We start from the raw sequence: 19,234 nt of genomic DNA on the forward strand, positions 1-19,234 counted from the left end.
AGCACTTCCGGGGCAGAGCACGCGAGCGCGCGCGCACGTGGGGCCGCGGCTGAGAGAGGCGAGTCCCCATCCGTAGGTAGGTGAGTTGGGGAAGGGGTATGGGAAGCTGTTGGGAGATAAAGGAATTTGATGGGGGTGCGGCCTGCCCTAGGCCAACGCTGGTGTAGCTCGCAGTTCCCCCTGTGCGGAGGCCTGATGGAGGCTACTCCGTAGATACCCAGAGAGGGAAGGGGCGGCGGAGTTGAAGCGCGCGCTTCAGACGCCCTTTTAGCCGGGCCGGGCCAAACGCGTCTGCTCTGCCCGCGGCTTCCTAACCTTGAAGGAAGAGTGAGGGCCGAACCAGAGTCGGCCCCTATCTTCGTCGTGTGTGTGTGTGCGGTGTCGGGGAGGGGATAGTTGACAGATGCCAGACTAAGTCCCGTTGCTTCCTTTCCTTGAGGGGTTCTTGGTTCTGCCTGCCCCGTCAGCCTCACTTCACTACTTTAGCTTGAGTCTGTAATTTGAAAACTTAACGTGCTGTAAAGTTAGGGAGAAGTGTTTGCTATAATGTAGATGCCTAGTCCTCCTCCCCCACCCCCATTCTCCCCCAACCAAGAGATTGGAACTCTGGAGCTGTGGAGTGGGACCCAGAATCCTGCATTTAAAAAAAACAAAACAAAACAAAACAAAAAAACATTTTCCAGATGATTTTGATGGAGTTCTGCGGCCCTGATATCGAGAGACTTATTTAGGCTGTCAATATTTCTTGCTTCTTGAGAGTGTTAATGGTGTTTACCCTCCTCTTCACACCCCACCCCCGCCAAGATACTTCACACACAAAAGAGAAAGGAGTATCTTAGTTTCTGCCTCGAATACAACTGGTCAGCACGATGTGCCTCCCTTCCTTTAAGTGTGCACTCCCAATTAGAGAACGAGGTTATTTTCAGTTTTAGGTCACCCCTCTTTCCCAGAGTACTTCAGGTAATTGGCAGGATTAAGAGTCTGGAACATGCTCTATATGTTGATCTTTTCATTTTTAGCTGAAGCATCCTGTGCTTCTGGGGATGGTTTCATAGATTCTTGTGTGGGGTGTGAAAACATCATTGTTTAGCTATTTAGAAGTGAACCTCAGTGAGATACAGTTGGACTCTTCCATCCAGCACAGTGATAATAATAAATAATACACGTGAGATGCTGCTGTTAACACTAAGAAGAAACAATACATGTGACGTACTGCTGTTAACATTTAGCAATAATGACTCTTTTTCCCCCCCAACAGGAATGGGTGAATTTAAGGTCCATCGAGTACGTTTCTTTAATTATATTCCATCAGGGATCCGCTGCGTGGCTTACAATAACCAGTCAAACAGATTGGCTGTTTCTCGAACAGATGGCACTGTGGAAATTTATAACTTGTCAGCAAACTACTTTCAGGAGAAAGTAAGTCATTTGGAAGCCTGATTCGGTGTTGCTGAGTTAATTTTCTTAAGTTCAGTTCTACATCTCATATGTCTTTTGTATTCAAAGAGATCAAAAGAAAGTGACTCTCTCTGGAGTTTAGAACTAGGTAACTTGTGTAGTTAATATGCAGTCTCTTGTCTGAGCTCAAAGTTTTGAGCTGTGTAATGTCAGAAAGATACTGTCTAGGGGTTGTGGTGGCTCACCGTCATCTGGAAACTGAGATTTGCTGCATCTTTTGGGCACAACAAAAAAGGAAGCTGCTGGGGTGCCTGGGTGGCTCAGTCAGTTAAGTGCCTGCTTTTGGCTCAGGTCATGATCCCAGAGTGCTGGGATCAAGCCCCACATCAGGCTCCATGCTCAGCAGGAAGCTTGCTTCTCCCTCTCCCACTGCCCCTGCTTGTGTTCCCTCTCGCAAGCTGTCTTTCTCTCTGTGTCAAATAAATTAATCTTTTAAAAAAAAAAAAAAAAGGCGGAGGGGGAAGCTGTTAGGACCATTGCTTTATATCTGTCTCTGCACCACTGCAACTTTGGTAAGGTGGCATTTCCTGCTGGTGTTGTCAGTACCCATTTCATTGTCAATTCACAAAAAACCATGAAACATCTTAGTATCAAACTTTCTGGTAACTTGATGGTAGGAAGATGGATTTCTAAGTTCATCTGTCTGAGAGAATGTAGACCTAAATGCCTGTATGTGGGATTAAAGAGGAAAATACTGTTTGGGTGTATGCAGAGGGCTGTTACAGCAGCATATTTTTCAAAGGCACTGATTACTGATTTTGGGTGCAACAATATAATTCATTTCACATTTATTGTGTTATGCATCCAAGGCACTGAATGAATGCCTGTGAACGGAGAGATAGATGAATTCAGTGCCCAGCAGCCTAGTACTTGGAATTTAGGCATTCTGCAATTGTTTCTAAATGAGTGAGTGGCAAGTATTAGGCATTATGACAAGTGTCAGAGGCCCTACCTTGAAGGAGCTCAATGTCCAGTGGGGGAAATATGAGTATACAGTTTCCAAACAGTAGGTGAATGTTATGGTAAAGCTAAGCACCGACATAGAATCTTAGTGGAGCATTGCCTTACTCTGATGATGTGGGTTTAGGAATCCCGAAAAGGGATGACTTAATGGAGTTGACCCTGGAAGAACCAAAAGAGTTAAAAAATTGGTCATCACCCCAAATAGGCCAGATTCTATACTATGAAAAATGTGCTATGCTACTTGCTTATTGCACTCTGGGTATTTCTTGTCATTATGATGATTAAAATTATATAATAGTTCATATGTTTGTTTAATGTTTTTCTTCCCCACTAAACTTCAAATTGAGACTATGTCAGTGATATTGATAACTGTATTCCCATCATTTAGTAAGGGCCTAGTACAGAGCCACTCCTGAGTTAATACTTGTTTAAAGAGTATTTCAGTCATTCTTTACTGAGCGTCTCTTATTTTTTTTTAACTCTTTTTTCAACAGTAATCAATTCATTCTAATCTTTTGCTTTTTCCATACTCCCTTCCCTACTATTGTTAACAATAGAGAGGAAAAATTGTACCTATTCAGTCCCTTTCGTGCTGAGCAGATTTAAGAATAAAATGTCTTGAAATGTATAAAAACTTTTTTTTTTTAAAGATTTTATTTATTTAGAGGCGCCTGGGTTGCTCAGTGGGTTAGGCCTCTGCCTTCGGCTCGGGTCATGATCTTGGGGTCCTAGGATCAAGCCCCCCGTCCGGCTCTCTGCTCGGCGGGGAGCCTGCTTCCCCCTCTCTCATTTGACAGAGAGAGAAAGATCACAGGTAGGCAGAGAGGCAGGCAGAAGGAGAGGGGGAAGCAAGCTCCCTGGTCGAGCGGAGAGCCCGATGCGGGGCTTGATCCCAGGACCCCGAGACCAAGACCCGAGCTGAGGGCAGAGGCTTAACCCACTGAGCCACCCAGGCACCCCAACTCTGAAAACTCTTTTAAGTGCTAAGAAAACACTTAGAAATCCGAGACTTGAATGAAACACTGGATTGAGCTACGTTGTTTATTATTTTTAAGTTTTTTATTTTAAAAGTTTATTCCTTTTTTTTTTTTTTTTGTAATTTAGTAATCTCTACATCCACCCAATGTGGGGCTTAAATTCATGACCCTCAGATCAAGAGTCTCATGCTCTTCTGACTGAGCCAGCCAGGTGCCCTCATTTATTTTATTTAAAAAAAATTTTAGGGGTGCCTGAGTGCCTGTCTGCCTTTGGCTCAGGTCATGATCCCAGGGTGCTGGGATCAAACCCCACATTGGGCTCCCTGCTCAGCGGGAAGCCTGCTTCTCCCTTTCCTACTCCTCCTGCTTGTGTTCCCTTTCTCACTATCTCTCTCTCTCTCTCTCTGTTAAATAAATAAAATCTTTAAAAAAAATTTTAATGGTAAAATTGACACTATAAACAGCATGAATTTAAAGTATATACATTGGGGCGCCTGGGTTGCTCAGTTGGTTAAGCATCTGCCTTGGCCGAGGTTGCGATCCTGAAGTCCCAGGATGGAGCCCCTCATTGGGCTCCCTGCTCAGTAGAGGAGTCCGCTTTTCCCTCTCCCTCTACTCCTCCCCCCGGCTCGTCCTCTCTCTCCTTGTCTCTCTCAAATAAATAAAATCTTAAAAAAAAAAAAAAAAGTATATACATTGATAACTTTGACATACATAAACCTTCGAAACCATCACCCAGTCAAGATAGTTACATATATTTTTTAATTGGATATGTCAAATAGAGTTGTATACAAACTTTATTTTACTGGGAAGGTTTTGCAGAAAAATTCTTAGAGAAACAAAACCAACTGTATAGGTAACTAAAATTTGAATCTAAGAACTGAAAATCTTAATTAATATGATCTTCTGATAGAAAAAGACCCCACACTAGTTATTTCTAGAGAAGTGTTTTAATTACTACCTTGTTGCCTATGACCACTCAGTGCTGCTAGCTGATTAATTGATGGTGGATTGACAAGTTATGATGTTTCTGTAGTTTTTTCCAGGTCATGAGTCTCGGGCTACAGAAGCTCTGTGTTGGGCAAAAGGACAGCGACTCTTTAGTGCTGGACTCAATGGAGAAATTATCGAGTATGATTTGCAGGCGTTAAACATCAAGTATGCCGTGGATGCCTTTGGAGGACCCATTTGGAGCATGGCTGTCAGTCCCCATGGTTCTCAGCTTTTGGTCAGTAAGCAAGTATTGGTAATTTTAAAGATTTTATTTCTCAGTAATCTCTGTGACCCAGCCTGGGGCTTGAATTCACAACCCTGAAATCAAGAGTCCCATGCTTTACCGACTGAGCCAGCCAGGTGCCCCAACTGTTAGTAATTTTAAGCTAGATTTCTCTTGTGCTTACTTAAAGTTTCTTCTCTGTGTTCACAGGAGGGTAAAGTTAAATCATATTATGATGTGTAGCAACTCCAATCTGATGTAGATTCCAGCAGCCCCAATAAAATATTGGAGTTGATACTGAGAGTTAAAAATCACTTGTCCTTTTGCATCCTTTCTGCTGCTACTTTGGACCTCATTTTTTTTTTTTAAGATTTTTTATTTATTTATTTGACAGAGAGAGAGAGAGAGAGAGATCACAAGTAGTCAGAGCAGCAGGCAGAGAGAGAAGGGGAAGCAGGCTCCCTGCTGAGCAGAGAGCCCGATGCGGGGCTCGATCCCAGGACCCTGGGATTATGACCTGAGCCAAAGACAGAGGCTTAACCCACTGAGCCACCCAGGCGCCCCTACTTTGGACCTCATTTATTCATTTATGAAATGAGAGGCTTAGTTTGGTTCAGCATTTCTCAAACTTTAGTTGGAATTGGGAGCTGTGGAGACTGTTTTTTGTTGTCTTGTGCTTTATGTTTTATGGTATATATCATTTGAGAATATGGCGTGTTAACGTGAGATCCCTCCGTAGATTCACAACACACTAGTGTCTGTTAAAAGTTCTGGGAAGTCCTTCCACAAGTTAACTTATGGAACTATGTTTTGCCACAGTGTTTCTCAAAAATTGTTTGAGTGCAGACTGAAAAGACATGCCCCCCGCCGCCCCCGCTGTTATTAAAATGTGTGCTTCTAGATATTTCATTTTCTGGGATAAGTCTCTGATTCTTGTTTGATTTTCACTGATTTATAAAATATCTTGATGTGTCTCTATTTAGGTTGTATAGTTAATGGGTCTTTTATTTAGGCCATGGGTCTCTAGAAGATATATGCTGTGAAAATCCTACTTCTTTTCCATGTTCTCTACAGGAATTGGGTCACTGATTAGCCTGTTTTCTAGCTAGGATGTGAAGGCTGCCAGGAATACACTATCAGTTTCTTTTTTTTTTTTTTTTTAAAGATTTTATTTGTTTATTTGACAGAGAGAGATGACAAGCAGGCAGAGAGGCAGGTAGAGAGAGAGGAGGAAGCAGACTCCCCGCCGAGCAGAGAGCCCGATGCGGGGCTCGATCCCAGAACCCTGAGATCATGACCTGAGCTGAAGGCAGCGGCTTAACCCACTGAGCCACCCAGGCGCCCCCACTATCAGTTTCTTGGTACCAATAAGTTTTTTTCTTCTCTCACATAGTATTTTTCTTTTTCACAGCAAGTGACAGCTTTAGGGAAGGACTGTTTATATTTATATTTAGTTTATATTTATATTTAGACAAAATGCTTGTCTTCTCTGTTTTCTATTTCTCTCTCTAATAGGTTGGCTGTGAAGATGGATCTGTGAAGCTGTTTCAAATCACTCCAGACAAAATCCAGTTTGAAAGAAATTTTGATCGGCAGAAAAGTAAGGGTCATTTTTGGTGGGGCAATGAGTGGCCTTAAGAAGTTAGGTTTCTGTGCTGCTGGGGATAGGCTGTTTTCCCATACATCCAAGTAATATTTTATCCATATGCTGACTTATCTGAATATAGGATATGTGCTCAAAGCTGTCCCTCACTCAGGCTTTCTTTATCCTGTAGCATAGTTATGATCACCTGCTTTAGTATTACAGAAAACTAGAGATCCAAAATAGGAAAGCCAGTGTTTTGTATAAGTCACTTGGTTAATTCTTACTTATTTTCATTTTGAAGTTTTAATGTTGTACATAAAGTCTTAAAACTGGAATTTTTAAACAATTATCTATGTTTCACTTAGACCAGTTGACACTGACTTCTAGGGCAGGGGTTGACAAACTTTTTCTGTAAAGATAGCAGGTAGTAAGTAGTTTAGGTTTTGCCTTCCATATACTCTTGTCAACTCTCATTCCATAAAAGTAGCCGTAGATAGTAGTTAAACAAATAGGTATGGCTCTGCTTTGGTAAAACTTATTTATGAAAACGATTAGTGGGCCTCATTTGGCTGTTGGACCATAGCTTGCTGACCCTTCTAGAGAATAGTACCTGTCCTATGTATTCTGTGTCCATTAGTAATATTGATTATCTGCTAGTCTGAGTCCCTCTGTTTTGTTTTATTTATTTATTTATGAAGGTTTTATTTTTAAGTAGTCTCCACACCTATCATGGGGCTCAGACCTACAGCCTCAGGAGTCACATGCTCAACTAACTGAGCCAGCCAGGTGTGGGTGTTTCCTCTTTTTTTTTTTTTTTTTTTTTTTAAGATTTACTTATTAAAGCGCATGAGCAGAGGGAAGGGCAGAAGGAAAGAGAATCTCAAGCAGACTTCCTGCTGATCAAGGAGCCTGACATAGGGCTTGATCTCACGAACCCAAGATCATGATCTGAGCCAAAAATTAAGAGTCTGACACAACCAACTAAGCCACCCAGGTGCCCCTTGGGTGTTCTTTTTTTTTTTTCCCTTTAAATATTTTATTTATTTGATAGATCACAAGTAGGCAGAGAGGCAGGCAGAGAGAGAGGAAGAAGCAGGCTCCCTGCTGAGCAGAGAGCCCGATGCGGGGCTCAATCCCAGGACCCCAGGACCTCGACCTGAGCCGAAGGCAGAGGCTTTAACCCATTGAGCCACCCAGGCGCCCCTCTTTTTTAATTAGAAAAATGATATAATGTTTATTCACAATTTGTGTGTTTAGCCAAGTGTGAAAGAGAAAATAAGTATCTCTTCTGTTCCATAAGCAGTAGTAGATTTTGGAAGTATTGGATTACTTCCAAAGATTTTGGAAGTAATCTTGTATATTTGTATGAACAACTACACGGGAGTGCTTGTGTTTGTTTTTTCACTTGGTGTAGCACAGATATCCTTCCGTGTCAATCATGCCAGTCTGCATGGCATTCCATTTTATTGTGTTCCATAATTTATTTAACCAAACTCCCTATAATCAGGGCAGCAATGCATATTCCAGTATACATATTTCTGAACACTCCTGCTAGTGTTTCTCCTTGATTAATTTCCAGTGCAATTGCTGAGCCAAATATGCACCTTTAAATTTTATTAGGTTAGTGACAGATCGTCCTCAAAAAGTTGTGTTTCTTTACACTCCTTTCAACCATTTCTACATTGTTAAAGTAATATTCTTCATATACTTTGTTATGGCACCAAGGTAGAGTTGTTCCTCATCTATTATGAAACATTATAAAACATTCTTAACAGGAGTGCAGTAGATGAGAGCTAAGATTGTAGAACACTAGCCCTGTAGATAGTGGTCAAAGGAGAACTCAGGTACCTTTTACTGTATATTTATGTGTATGTCCCTCTCTTTTTCTTGTACAACTCCCAAGGTCGCATCCTGAGTCTCAGCTGGCATCCCTCTGGTACCCACGTTGCAGCTGGCTCCATAGACTACATTAGTGTGTTTGATGTCAAATCAGGTGACTGTTTTCTAAGTTCGTTTGGGTTTTGGGTCTTGTTTGTCAGATTCGCATTGGTGGTTTCCAAAACCTTAAGCCTTTGTGCTTTCAGTGACCTTTAGGGCCTAACATCTCATTAACCTTGTGAGAATGTTAGCCATGAATTTCACTCCTTTCTTGGATTGCTACTGCTGGTTTTGGGGGAATCCTGGTTATTCGATGGGATATGTATGTTTTATCTACTAAGAATTCACCCTTGAGCAATATGACATTTACTACAAATGACCAGTTAGAATACCTATTTATATATACCAGATCTTGGTAAAAGTAGATGCCTCTCTTTGAGGAACATAAGGTCTTAGTGGCATAATTGGTGAGGCATGAGATCAGAAAGGTAGAGAACCATATACTTTCTTAATTCTTGGCCTGCAGAATTGGCTTATGGAATACTTCAGTGATGAGTTCAGCTTGTTAGGTGGGCCCATCTGTATGCCCATCCAAAGATAGGAAGTAAAAACAGGTCAGGTTTGTCTCATTTTTCTTTTTCCTCCATGTTTAAACAAATTTTTTATTGTTACCTGTTATACATGCATAGGCAAAGGACTCCTTTTGGGTTGCTTTTAGCTAATTTCTCTGGTGTTTCTGGAGTGTGTGTATATATATATACATACATATATATATATACTTATACATACATATATATATACATACACACACACATACACATATGTATGTATGTATGTTATCGGTCTTACTGATTCATCCTCAAATTTTTCCAGTTGTATAAATTAGGTTCGGATAGATCTGATTTTCTTTCTACCACTTTTATCTTGAATGATTCTCTCCCCAGAGCCTTCTGACCTCCAGTCTAGTGTACCAGTTTCTGGTCCTGCTGTACCTCTGTAGGTCTTGAACCCTGATTTCTGTCATTCCATGGATCTCCTTTGCTTCTCTCTCAGGTAGAATCCCCTGTTCCATTCAGTTTCCTGGTTTATTCCTTTGTTTGGTAGATCATGAGAAGGGGTTCATTAGAACTTCAGTTTCGAGTATTATTATAAAATCTGATGCCATTCTGGAAGATCTTTTGTATAGGTTTTTTGGTTTGTTTTTCCAAGAAGCTTTTAGGATCTTACTTACTTACTGTTCTGAAATGTAATAATTGGGTTTCTTGATGTGTGGATCCATTAATATCAATTGTATTAGATACTTGGTGGATTATTTTATTTTATTGTTTTAAAGATTTTATTTATTTATTTGACAGGCAGAGATCACAAGTAGGCAGAGAGAGAGGAGGACCCAGGCCCCCCGCCGAGCAGAGAGCCTGATGCGGGGCTCGATCCCAGGACCCCGGGATCATACTCAAGCCGAAGGCAGAGGCCTTAACCCACTGAGCCACCCAGGCTCCCCATTGGTAGATTATTTTAATAAAAAAACCCAGTTTTCAGTTCTTGGAGAAATTTTTTTTTTTAAAGATTTTATTTATTTGACAGAGCACAAAGAGGGGGAGCAGCAGGCTCCCCACTGAGCAAGGAACTGACGTGGGGCTAGATCCCAGGACCTTGGGATCATGACCTGAGCCAAAGGCAGATACTTAATCAACTGAGCCACCCGGGTGCTCCCCCCTCCAACTTTTTAAAAGGTTTATTTACTTTTTTTAGAGAGAGAGGGTGCGATGGGAGGGCCATAGGGAGAAAGAGTCCTAAGTTGACTCTTGAGCTGAGTGCAGAGCCTAATACAGGGCTCGATCCCAGGACCTGAGCCGAAACGAAGAGTTAGATGCTTAACCAACTGCACCATCCAGGTGCCCCTCAGCTCTGGTGAAAATTCTTAAATTATTTGGTAAAGGAGTTTCTCCATTTTCTCTTTCTGAAATTTTACTATTTGGATGTTGGCTCTTTAATATTCTTGTCTTTTTCCCCTTCTTATTTTTCATATCTTTGACTTTTTATTCTGCTTCCTGGTAGTTTATCTTTATTTTTATCTTTTACTTATTTATTTAGATTTTATTATTATTTTTAAATATTTTATTTATTTATTTGAGAGAGAGAGCATGAGTGAGAGAGCATGAACAAGAGAGCACCAGCAGAGGGGGCAGCAGAGGGAGAAGGAGAAGCAGACTCCCCACTGAGCAGGGAGCCCGATGTGGGGCTCAGCCCCAGGACCCCAGGATCATGACCTGAGCTGAAGGCAGCCCCTTAACTGGCTGAGCCACTCAGCCTCACGGAATGAGGTGAGCCCTAGATACTATTTTTTTAAGCAGTTGCTACACCCGGTGTGGGGCTCGAACTCAAAACCTTCAGGATCAAGATCAAGAGTCACATGTTCCACCGACTGGGCATGCTAGGCATCCCTTGTCTTTATCTGTAAATCCTGTTAACTGAGCTTTTCATTTCTGCCATTTTCAGAGTTCTTGTTTGTTTCCTGAGGGTTCTTTTTTTTTTTTTTTAAGATTTTATTTATTTATTTGACAGAGCGATCACAAGTAGGCAGAGAGGCAGGCAGAGAGAGAGGCAGAGAGAGAGGAGGAAGCAGGCTCCCTGCTGAGCAGAGAGCCCGATGTGGGGCTCGATCCCGGGACCCTGGGATCATGACCTGACCTGAAGGCAGAGGCTTTAACCCACTGAGCCACCCAGGTGCCCCCTGAGGGTTCTTTTTTATAGCATTCTTTCTTTCATAGTATACGGACTTTTCTTTCTGAGGTTATTCAGGATATTTGTCAGGTATTCTTCCCTCTGGCTGTTTTCTCCCTGGTATTTTTTTCTGGTAGTCTCCGTGGCGTCTGCCTTTCATATTCAGGCTTTGCGCACGTGTCTCTGATTACCTTCCTTACCACGTGAGTAGAGCTGATTGCTCATGGGCTTCACCGAAGGATGATTTGGCTGGAGTCTTATTTTGGGAAACCTCCAAAGACATTGGCTTTTTTTATCTTTTTTCTTGGGCTGGTCATATTTCCCAAAAATGTCCTGGTGATAGTAAGCTTGGGCATCAGCATTCTGAGAAGAAAACTGGTGTTCTCAATGTTCAGTTAATATATTTTCACTTTATCTATTTTCCGTATAGTAATCCCACCCTCAGTTGTGCCTGATCTCTCTCTTGGGAGAATGAATCTCCATTCTTACTCGAGGTGAAGTTTGGGAGTTGCCTGGCTTTTCAGTTAGCAGATAGTTACCTGAAAGATCTGTAAGTTTGTTTTTTTTTTAATTTTTTATTTATTTACTTTAGAGAGAGCATGAGAGGGGAGAGGGTCAGAGGGACAAGCAGACTCCCTGCTGAGCAGGGAGCCCGATGAGGGACTCGATCCCGGAACTCTAGGATCATGACCTGAGCTGAAGGCAGTCGATTAACCACCTGAGCCACCCAGGCGCCCCAGATCTATAAGTTTCTTAAACATAGTTTCAACCAATTTCTCTTTTTAGTTCCACTTTCACTTCTTTTTCCAATTTTCGGGGTCAGCACAGTTCCTGAGTCTTCTGAGGATTTCATGGTATAGATCAAGTGGCTTCTTGGTTTTATGACTGTTGACTTAAGACTTAGTTTCAGGGCTCTGGTATGTCAGTTACTACTCTGTTTCCTTTTTCATTCCCAACATTTTGTCAACTGTTGTCTTCTCTCCCTTTTTTCTGGGGTTTTAGAAAAGAGTCAAGTGTAATACACGTTGCTTTTAGGCAGTTTTAAGTGAAGTCCCAAATGTCTCCTTTCAGTTGCACCTCTTCCCCCTGCCAGTTTCAGTCTCCAACCACCCCTCCTCTTTCTCCCCCACAGTCTTTAGGTAACCATTTTTGTGTTCTGAGACTGAGTTCACCATAACTACTATTTAGTGGTTGTTTACGGTCTGTGCTCAGGCAGCTAACTTAATAGATGCCTACCACAGGCGGGTTTTGAAGACAAAAGAAGTAAGTACTATTCAAATTTGGGCTTTTCTTATTTTTCAGGGAGCGCTGTTCATAAGATGCTGGTGGATAGGCAGTATATGGGTGTGTCTAAGCGGAAGTGTATCATATGGGGCGTGGCCTTCTTGTCTGATGGCACTGTCATAAGTGTGGACTCTGCTGGGAAGGTGCAGTTCTGGGACTCAGCTACTGGGACGCTTGTGAAGAACCATCTCATTGCAAATGCTGATGTGCAGTCCATTGCGGTATCTGATGTGAGTATGGTCCCTGTTTGGAGCAGTTCCTCAACAGCCTGGGGGTGAACAGAGAGGGCCACGTCAGTGATGTGGCACAATGTTCCCTAATCCTCAATGTTTTATGGAGGAAGATGAGTTTAGAAAAATGCATCTGAAACCCACATAATTTCTTTGAACCCTCTTATTCTCCTAACAGTTAGTTAGAGGATATCCTCTAGAATATTAGTTAGCAAAGAAGTTTTCTTCAGATACTCCCCACCCCCAGTTAATCCAGTCTGATTTAGATAGGCCACAAGTACCCTAGAAGAATTTTGAGAAGTGCTATTTTTCACTCTTTGTGTAACTCTTCTGCTTCCTATCTTAGGAAATTAGGAAATAATTTTATAGTGATTTTGAAAAAATTAAATTTCTCCTTTTTTAATACGACTTTAGCAGACTTGTGTTGAAAATGTGTGCCTTTTCCATTTTGGTAACATGAATTCTTAATTAGAAACCTTGGGGTATTTCAGCACTGGGGCATGGAAAGTGACTTTGAGATTTGCTGACTAGATCCTTTATTCTTAGTCATCTTAGTTTGAGACTTGTTTGCTCTCTTAAGTGTGGATATGCAGTCTAGTGTAGAGATCAGTCATGCTTGCTTTTCTTGCTTATAAGTTGTTTCTATCCCACTTAACAGGTTTTCCATGAGAACAGTTTGATGGGTATTAAAGTCTTGTGAAACACTTAGATGTCCCAAGTAACTATAATGAAGAATAAGTTGAAATAAGTAGGAGAAATTTTCCTTTTTTTTTAAAGATGTTATTTATTTATTAGCACGAACTGGAGAAACAGGGGGAGGGAGAGAGGAAGAAGCAGACTCCCCACTGAGTGCAGGGCCCGATACAAGACCAATTCCAGGACTCCAAGATCATGACCTGAGCCAAAGTCAGTAGCTTAACCAACTTAGCCACTTAGGCACCCCAAGAAATTTTCCTTCTAATGTAGAGTTTTAAAAAAGAGAGGCGGGTGCCTGAGTGGCTTAGTTGGTTAAGCGTCTGCCTTCGTTCAGGTCATGATCTCAGGGTCCTGGGATCAAGCCCTGCATTGGGCTCCCTGCTCAGCAGGGAGCCTGCTTCTCTCTCCCTCTGCCTGCCACTCCCCCTGCTTGTTCTCTCTCTCTCTCAAATAAATAAAATATTTAAAAAGAAAAAAAAAAGGAAGAGGCAGATTTTGTAGTGTTTGCAGCATTTGTAGATACTTACATGTTTAATAGTTTCTGTATATATAGTTTTGGTCGTATATATATTTACAGTATCTGAGAAGATTAAAAATGCTAATGGTAATTTTTAGAGAGGAAAGTTGTAGGGAGCAGGTAGGGGGCAGGCTTAATTTGTGCTCTGTGCTATTTTATACTGTCTGGTCTTTCTTTACCATGTGCTTGTAATGACGATATTGTATTGCATCTTAGATACAAATGGTTGTAGGACATGCCATAGTTTTGTTATCATGGGAAAGAAGAAACCGTATGAATTAAACTGACAGTGCTTTTTTTAAATGTAAAAGTTACAAACTATTATAATATAAACTGGCAGTATGTTTTTTTATTTTATTTTATTTTTTAAAGATTTTATTTATTGGGATGCCTGGGTAACTCAGTCATTTAAGCATCTGCCTCATGCTCAGGTCATGATCCCAGGGTCCTGGGACTGAGGCCTGCATTGGGTTCCCTGCTCAGAGGGGAGCCTGCTTCTCCTTCTACCTCTGCTTCCCATTTGTGCTCTGTCTCTGACAAATAAGTAAATAAGATCTTAAAAAAAAAAAAAAGATTTATTTATTTGAGACAGAGTGAACATGAGAGAGAGACAGAGAGCATGAGCTGGGGGAGGGGCAGAGGAAGAGGGAGAAGCAGACTCCTCACTGAACAGGGAGCCCAACTTGAGGCTCAATCCCAGGACCCTGGGATCATGATATCAACCGAAGGCAGACTTAACCGACTGAGCCACTCAAGCGCCTCTACGATTTTTTTTTTTAAGAGATTTTATTTATTTGACAGAGACGGAACACAGGCAGAGGGAGTGGGAGAGGGAGAAGCAGGCTTTCCCGCCAAGCAAGGATCCTGCTGCAGGGCTCAATCCCAGGACCCTGGGATCATGACCGGAGCTGAAGGCAAACGCTTAACAACTTAGCCACCCAGGTGCCCCTACAATGGTTTTGTTTTGTTTTGTTTTGTTTTTGTTGTTTTTTGTTTTTTAATTTATTTGAGAGAGAGAGAGAACACGAGAGGGGAGAAGGTCAGAGGGAGAAGCGGGGAGAGCCGGATGCCCGATGGGGGACTCGATCCTGGAACCCTGGGATCATGACCTGAGCCAAAGGCAGTGGCCTAACCGACTGAGCCGCCCAAGTGTCCCTACAATTTTTATTTTTAAGTATAGTATTTATATTTTATTTATTGAAGAGGTCCTTGAGACTTAAGCATAAATTTTTGTTATATCACTTCTGTGCATATATAACAAGGAAGTTATAAGTGACATAAAGTGAGTAAGATATTCCTAAAACTTTTTCACACACACAAGTGGACTCTGATTCACTTTTTAACTTGGTCATCAGTGTCCATGTTTCCCACACATGCCTCCCAGCCAGCCATGCTGCTCCACTATAGTCCCAAGATTTTCTTCGCGGTTTTTGACAACCATCCTGCAAGTTGTGTTTTTATTTTGTTTTGAATAAAACAAGTTTGTTTATTTTTATTTTTATTTTTTTAAGATTTTATTTATTTGACAGACAGAGATCACAAGTAGGCAGAGAGGGAGAGAGGAAGAAGCAGGCTCGGTGCTGAGCAGAGAGCCCGATGCGGGGCTCGATCCCAGGACCCTGAGATCATGACCTGTCCTGAAGGCAGAGGCTTAACCCACTGAGCCACCCAGGCGCCCCTTGTTTATTTGTTTTATAAAATTTGTTTTTATTTTAGTGTTTCTAAGTATGTGCCACACCCAGCATGGGGCTTGAGCTGACGACCCTGAAATCAAGAGTTGCACGCTATACTAACTGAGCCAGCTAGGTGCTCCCCATTCTGCAAATGCTGATGTTTGATCTTTATCTGAAGATGTCCCTTATGTGCAGGTTGACAGCTATAAGATATCCTCATTTCAGAGATGTTTAAATGTGGGCAAATATGTGCCCGAGAGTCAGGGAACTATGTGCTGTTCATTTGTTTGTTTGTTTAAGGGAAAAAAATGGAATTGTACAAATTCCAGCCTTCAAAATGCTTATCACACTCTCGAGACTAGGGCAGACTTGGGTTTGAATCCCAGCTGTAGCACTTCAAAGCTACTCGTCTTCTTTGGGTGGGCTATTTATTACAAAACCTTATTTTTTCTTCTGTGAAAACAGGGGACTAGAAATACATCCTTCTGGAGCTTGGGGAGGATTAAATACGCAGTGCATGTAAAAGTGCTAGGTGCAGTATCTGGCACAGTGATTGTGTTATTGGCATTATTTTCACATCTCTTTTGAAACTGATCCTAATTTCAAGGCTTTTCTCCACTATACTCTCTTGCCAGAACAGCTGATTATTTTTAGATATCTTTTTAATGGATTTTCATTGACTGAAGAGTGAATGGTGGCAAGTACCCAGTCCTTTGATCTTAGATGTCTGTCACCCTTATCAAGTAGGCGAGTACTGATTCCTGCAGGGAGTTGTAGTGAACATTTGCTTTCATTTAGAGGTCAGTCTTCAGATTGTTTTTCTGTGTGAAACAGTTGCTCTGTAATTGAATTAGGACACTTTCCCCTCTCCCTTTCCAGGTCAGCTTTCCCCTTGCTTTGTTCCCTCTGCACCCTAAGAGAGCCGTTTTCTTTCATTTCCTTTTCAGTTCTTTTATTTGACAGACAGAGACACAGCGAGCGAGCGAGGGAACACAAGCAGGGGGAGGGGGAGAGGGAGAAGCAGGCTTCCCACTGAGCGGAGAGCCTCATGCGGGGCTCGATCCCAGGACCCTGGGATCACGACCTGAGCCAAAGGTAGGCGCTTAATGACTGAGCCACCCAGGCGCCCCTTAGTGTTGCCTTCTTAGTCCCTCTCTGTTGGTGGGATTTTGTGCAAACTGTCCTCCCCTTTTGTGGAAAATAAACTGTTTATTTTTTTATTTGTTTTCGAAGATTTTATTTATTAATTTATTTATTTGTCAGAGAGAGAGAGAGAGCAAGAGTACAAGCAGGGAGAGCAGCAGGCAGAGGGAGAAGCAGGCTCCCCGATGAGCAAGGAGCCCAGTGTGGTACTCCATTGCAGGACCCTAGGATCATGACATGAGCTGAAGGCAGACACTTAACTAACTCAGCCACCCAGGCATCCCGCAAATGAGCTGTTTCGTTGGAGATGGGGTACAGTCTGTGAATTCATAAGCTGCTCAACATCTCCACTTTTCCTTGGGATAATGATTTTCAAATAGTATTCTTTTTTTTTTTTATTTTTTTAGATTTTATTTATTTGAGAGAGACCGCAAGTAGGTAGAGAAGAAGGCAGAGAGAGAGAGAGGAGGAAGCAGGCTCCCCGCTGAGCAGTGGAGCCGAGCCTGATGCAGGGCTCAATCCCAGGACCCTGGGATCATGACCTGAGCTGAAGGCAGAGGCTTTAACCCACTGAGCCACCCAGGTGCCCCTTTAAATAGTATTCTTAGAGATGAGGGAGAGACTGGTCTGTTATACCTAATATGGTATCCTTCCTTCTCACCATCATGTGCCTGCAAGTTACCTCAAAGAGAACTGGTACAGGTTGAGGTGGTGTGGTATACCCAGAGCAAATGCTTTTGAAGTTTCAGTTTCCTTACCTGTGTAAAGAGCTATTAAATGATGATGGGGCGGAACAAGATAAGATCATGACTCATGCAAACATGAAATGGAAATGTCAGAGATTGTCTGTAACTCTTTAACTAATGAGGAAACCACTAAGATGTTAAAGGTAGTTCAAAGGACAGTTTAACAAACGCAGTTCTATAAGGTCATCAGGAATGCTGAAATGAATTTACTTACAAATTCTTGCTGGACTTGTGTCCATAGGGCATTAGTGGCTGCATTCCACCAGCCAAAATTCTTTTGCATCACTCTCATTACTGCAGTTTACAGAGTTGTAAAATAGCTCTGACATAGTCACAGGGCTCACAGGACAAGAATACCAGTATTTTCTATGCCATTTCAAAGTCATTCAGTTTCTCCTGATAGGGCAAACGATACTTAACCTTGCAGATTACTCATATATAGTTCTTAGCCCAGTTAGTGTGTAGTTGGTGGCAGTTACATGTTCATGCATGTTTAGACATCTCATGTCTCTTAACTGGCTGATCTAATCTTAATACTGTTTGACTGTTTAGCTGCTCCTGATCCAGGTTCCTGGCTTTTCTCACTTCCTTATCAAACATCCATCTTGTCTTTTTTTTTTCCCCCTGCTCAAAGTTATATGTATGTGTAAAAGCCAGAGTGAAAGTGAGGATGGTTTTGAGACTACAGAGGAATATTTTTTTAAATTGTAGACATGGCAAGGGGTGCCTGGGTGGCTCAGTGGGTTAAAGCTTCTACCTTCGGCTCAGGTCATGGTCTCAGGGTCCTGGGATCGAGCCCTGCATTGGGTTCTCTTCTCAGCAGGGAGCCTGCTCTCTCCTCCCCCTCTGCCTGCCTCTCTGCCTACCTGGGACCTCTCTCTTTTTCTGTCAAATAAATAAATAAATAAATAAATAATTTTTAAAAATTGCAGACATGCCAAGACCATTTACTTGTATATAAAAGATTTATTTATTTATTTGAAAGAGAACATGAGCCAGGGTGTGCAGAGGGAGAGAGAGAATCCTCAAGCAGACTCCCCGCTGGGCGCAGAGCCCAGTTTGTGGGTTAATCCTGGGATGCTGAGATCGTGACCTGAGCTGAAATCGAGAGTAGGACACTCAACTGACTGAGCCACCCAGGTGTCCCAGATACATCGAGACCTTTTAAAACTAAGAGAAGTCACAGTGCTCAACATACTTGTAAGAGAGAGCCTTAAACTGAGGACCAAGGAACTTGGGTCTTTGTGTGATACTGACCAGGCCACTTCCCTTCTCGGCCTGCCCTCTCTTCATCCTAAAAAAAAGGATTTCAGGGTTTGAAAATTTGAAAATTTCAGGGTCTACAGTTCTGCATTTTTTCCTCCTACATTTCCAGTAGTTTACTGGGGGTTTTGTTTGTTGTTGTTGGAGCTCGAGAGGCTTGAACTCATAACCTTGAGATCAAGACCTGAGCTGAGATTAGGAGTTGGAGACTTAACCAACTGAGCCACGTAGGCGCCCTTACTTTACTTTAAAAAAATAAAAAAAAAACAAAAAAACCAAACTTGTTCTATTGTGGTAAAATGTGCATAACATAAAATTTGCCATTTTACCTTTTTTTGTTTAAAGAATTATTTATTTTATTTTTGAGAGAGGGAGAGTATGCGTGCATGCACGTGTATATGTGTGGAGGGGCAGACGAATAGGGAAAAGGAAGAAGCAGACTCAGAGCTGAGCATAGAGCCCTCATGGTCCTTGATCTATGACCCTGAGATCATGTCCTGAGCCTGAATCAAGAGTTGGTTGCTTAATCAACTGAGCCACTCAGGCACCCCCATTTTAACCATTTTAAAGTACATTTCGGTGACATTAAGTACATTCACAGTGTTGTGCAATCATCACCACTTTCTCATCACACGGTAACTCTACTGGTTAAACAATAACACCTTATTTCTCTCAGTCCCTTTTAACCTTTATTCTACTCTGTCCCTATGAATTTGCTCTTCTAGGTACTCCATGTAAGTGGAATCATGTAATAATTGTCCTTTTGTGTCTGGGTTATTTTACTTAGCATAATATTTTCAAAATTTATTCACATTATACAATTATCAGAATTTCATCCCTTTTTAAGGCTGAATAATATTTCATTATATATATATATGTAT

General features: G+C 41.8%; 1 protein-coding gene across 3 annotated transcripts in view; it reads left to right on the forward strand.

Annotated features, from left to right (window-relative positions):
- Positions 1-20: 20 nt before the first annotated feature.
- Positions 21-19,234, forward strand: part of LOC111152756 (UTP4, small subunit processome component) — a 36,446-nt gene continuing 17,232 nt past the window's right edge. The window contains exons 1-6 of one of the 3 annotated variants that reach the window (XM_022511366.1): positions 21-76; positions 1,259-1,419; positions 4,435-4,626; positions 6,130-6,214; positions 8,103-8,192; positions 12,104-12,315. In XM_022511366.1, coding sequence (XP_022367074.1) covers positions 1,261-1,419; positions 4,435-4,626; positions 6,130-6,214; positions 8,103-8,192; positions 12,104-12,315 — 738 coding nt within the window. In that variant the 5' untranslated portion in view covers positions 21-76; positions 1,259-1,260. Of the gene's footprint in view, positions 81-339; positions 370-1,258; positions 1,420-4,434; positions 4,627-6,129; positions 6,215-8,102; positions 8,193-12,103; positions 12,316-19,234 lie in introns of those variants that run through there. The other 2 variants (XM_022511367.1, XM_022511368.1) reach the window with 2 other exon arrangements.

This window comes from Enhydra lutris, unplaced genomic scaffold (assembly GCF_002288905.1).
Source record: "Enhydra lutris kenyoni isolate GAN:26980312 unplaced genomic scaffold, ASM228890v2 scaffoldscaffold30, whole genome shotgun sequence".
NCBI lineage: Eukaryota > Metazoa > Chordata > Mammalia > Carnivora > Mustelidae > Enhydra > Enhydra lutris.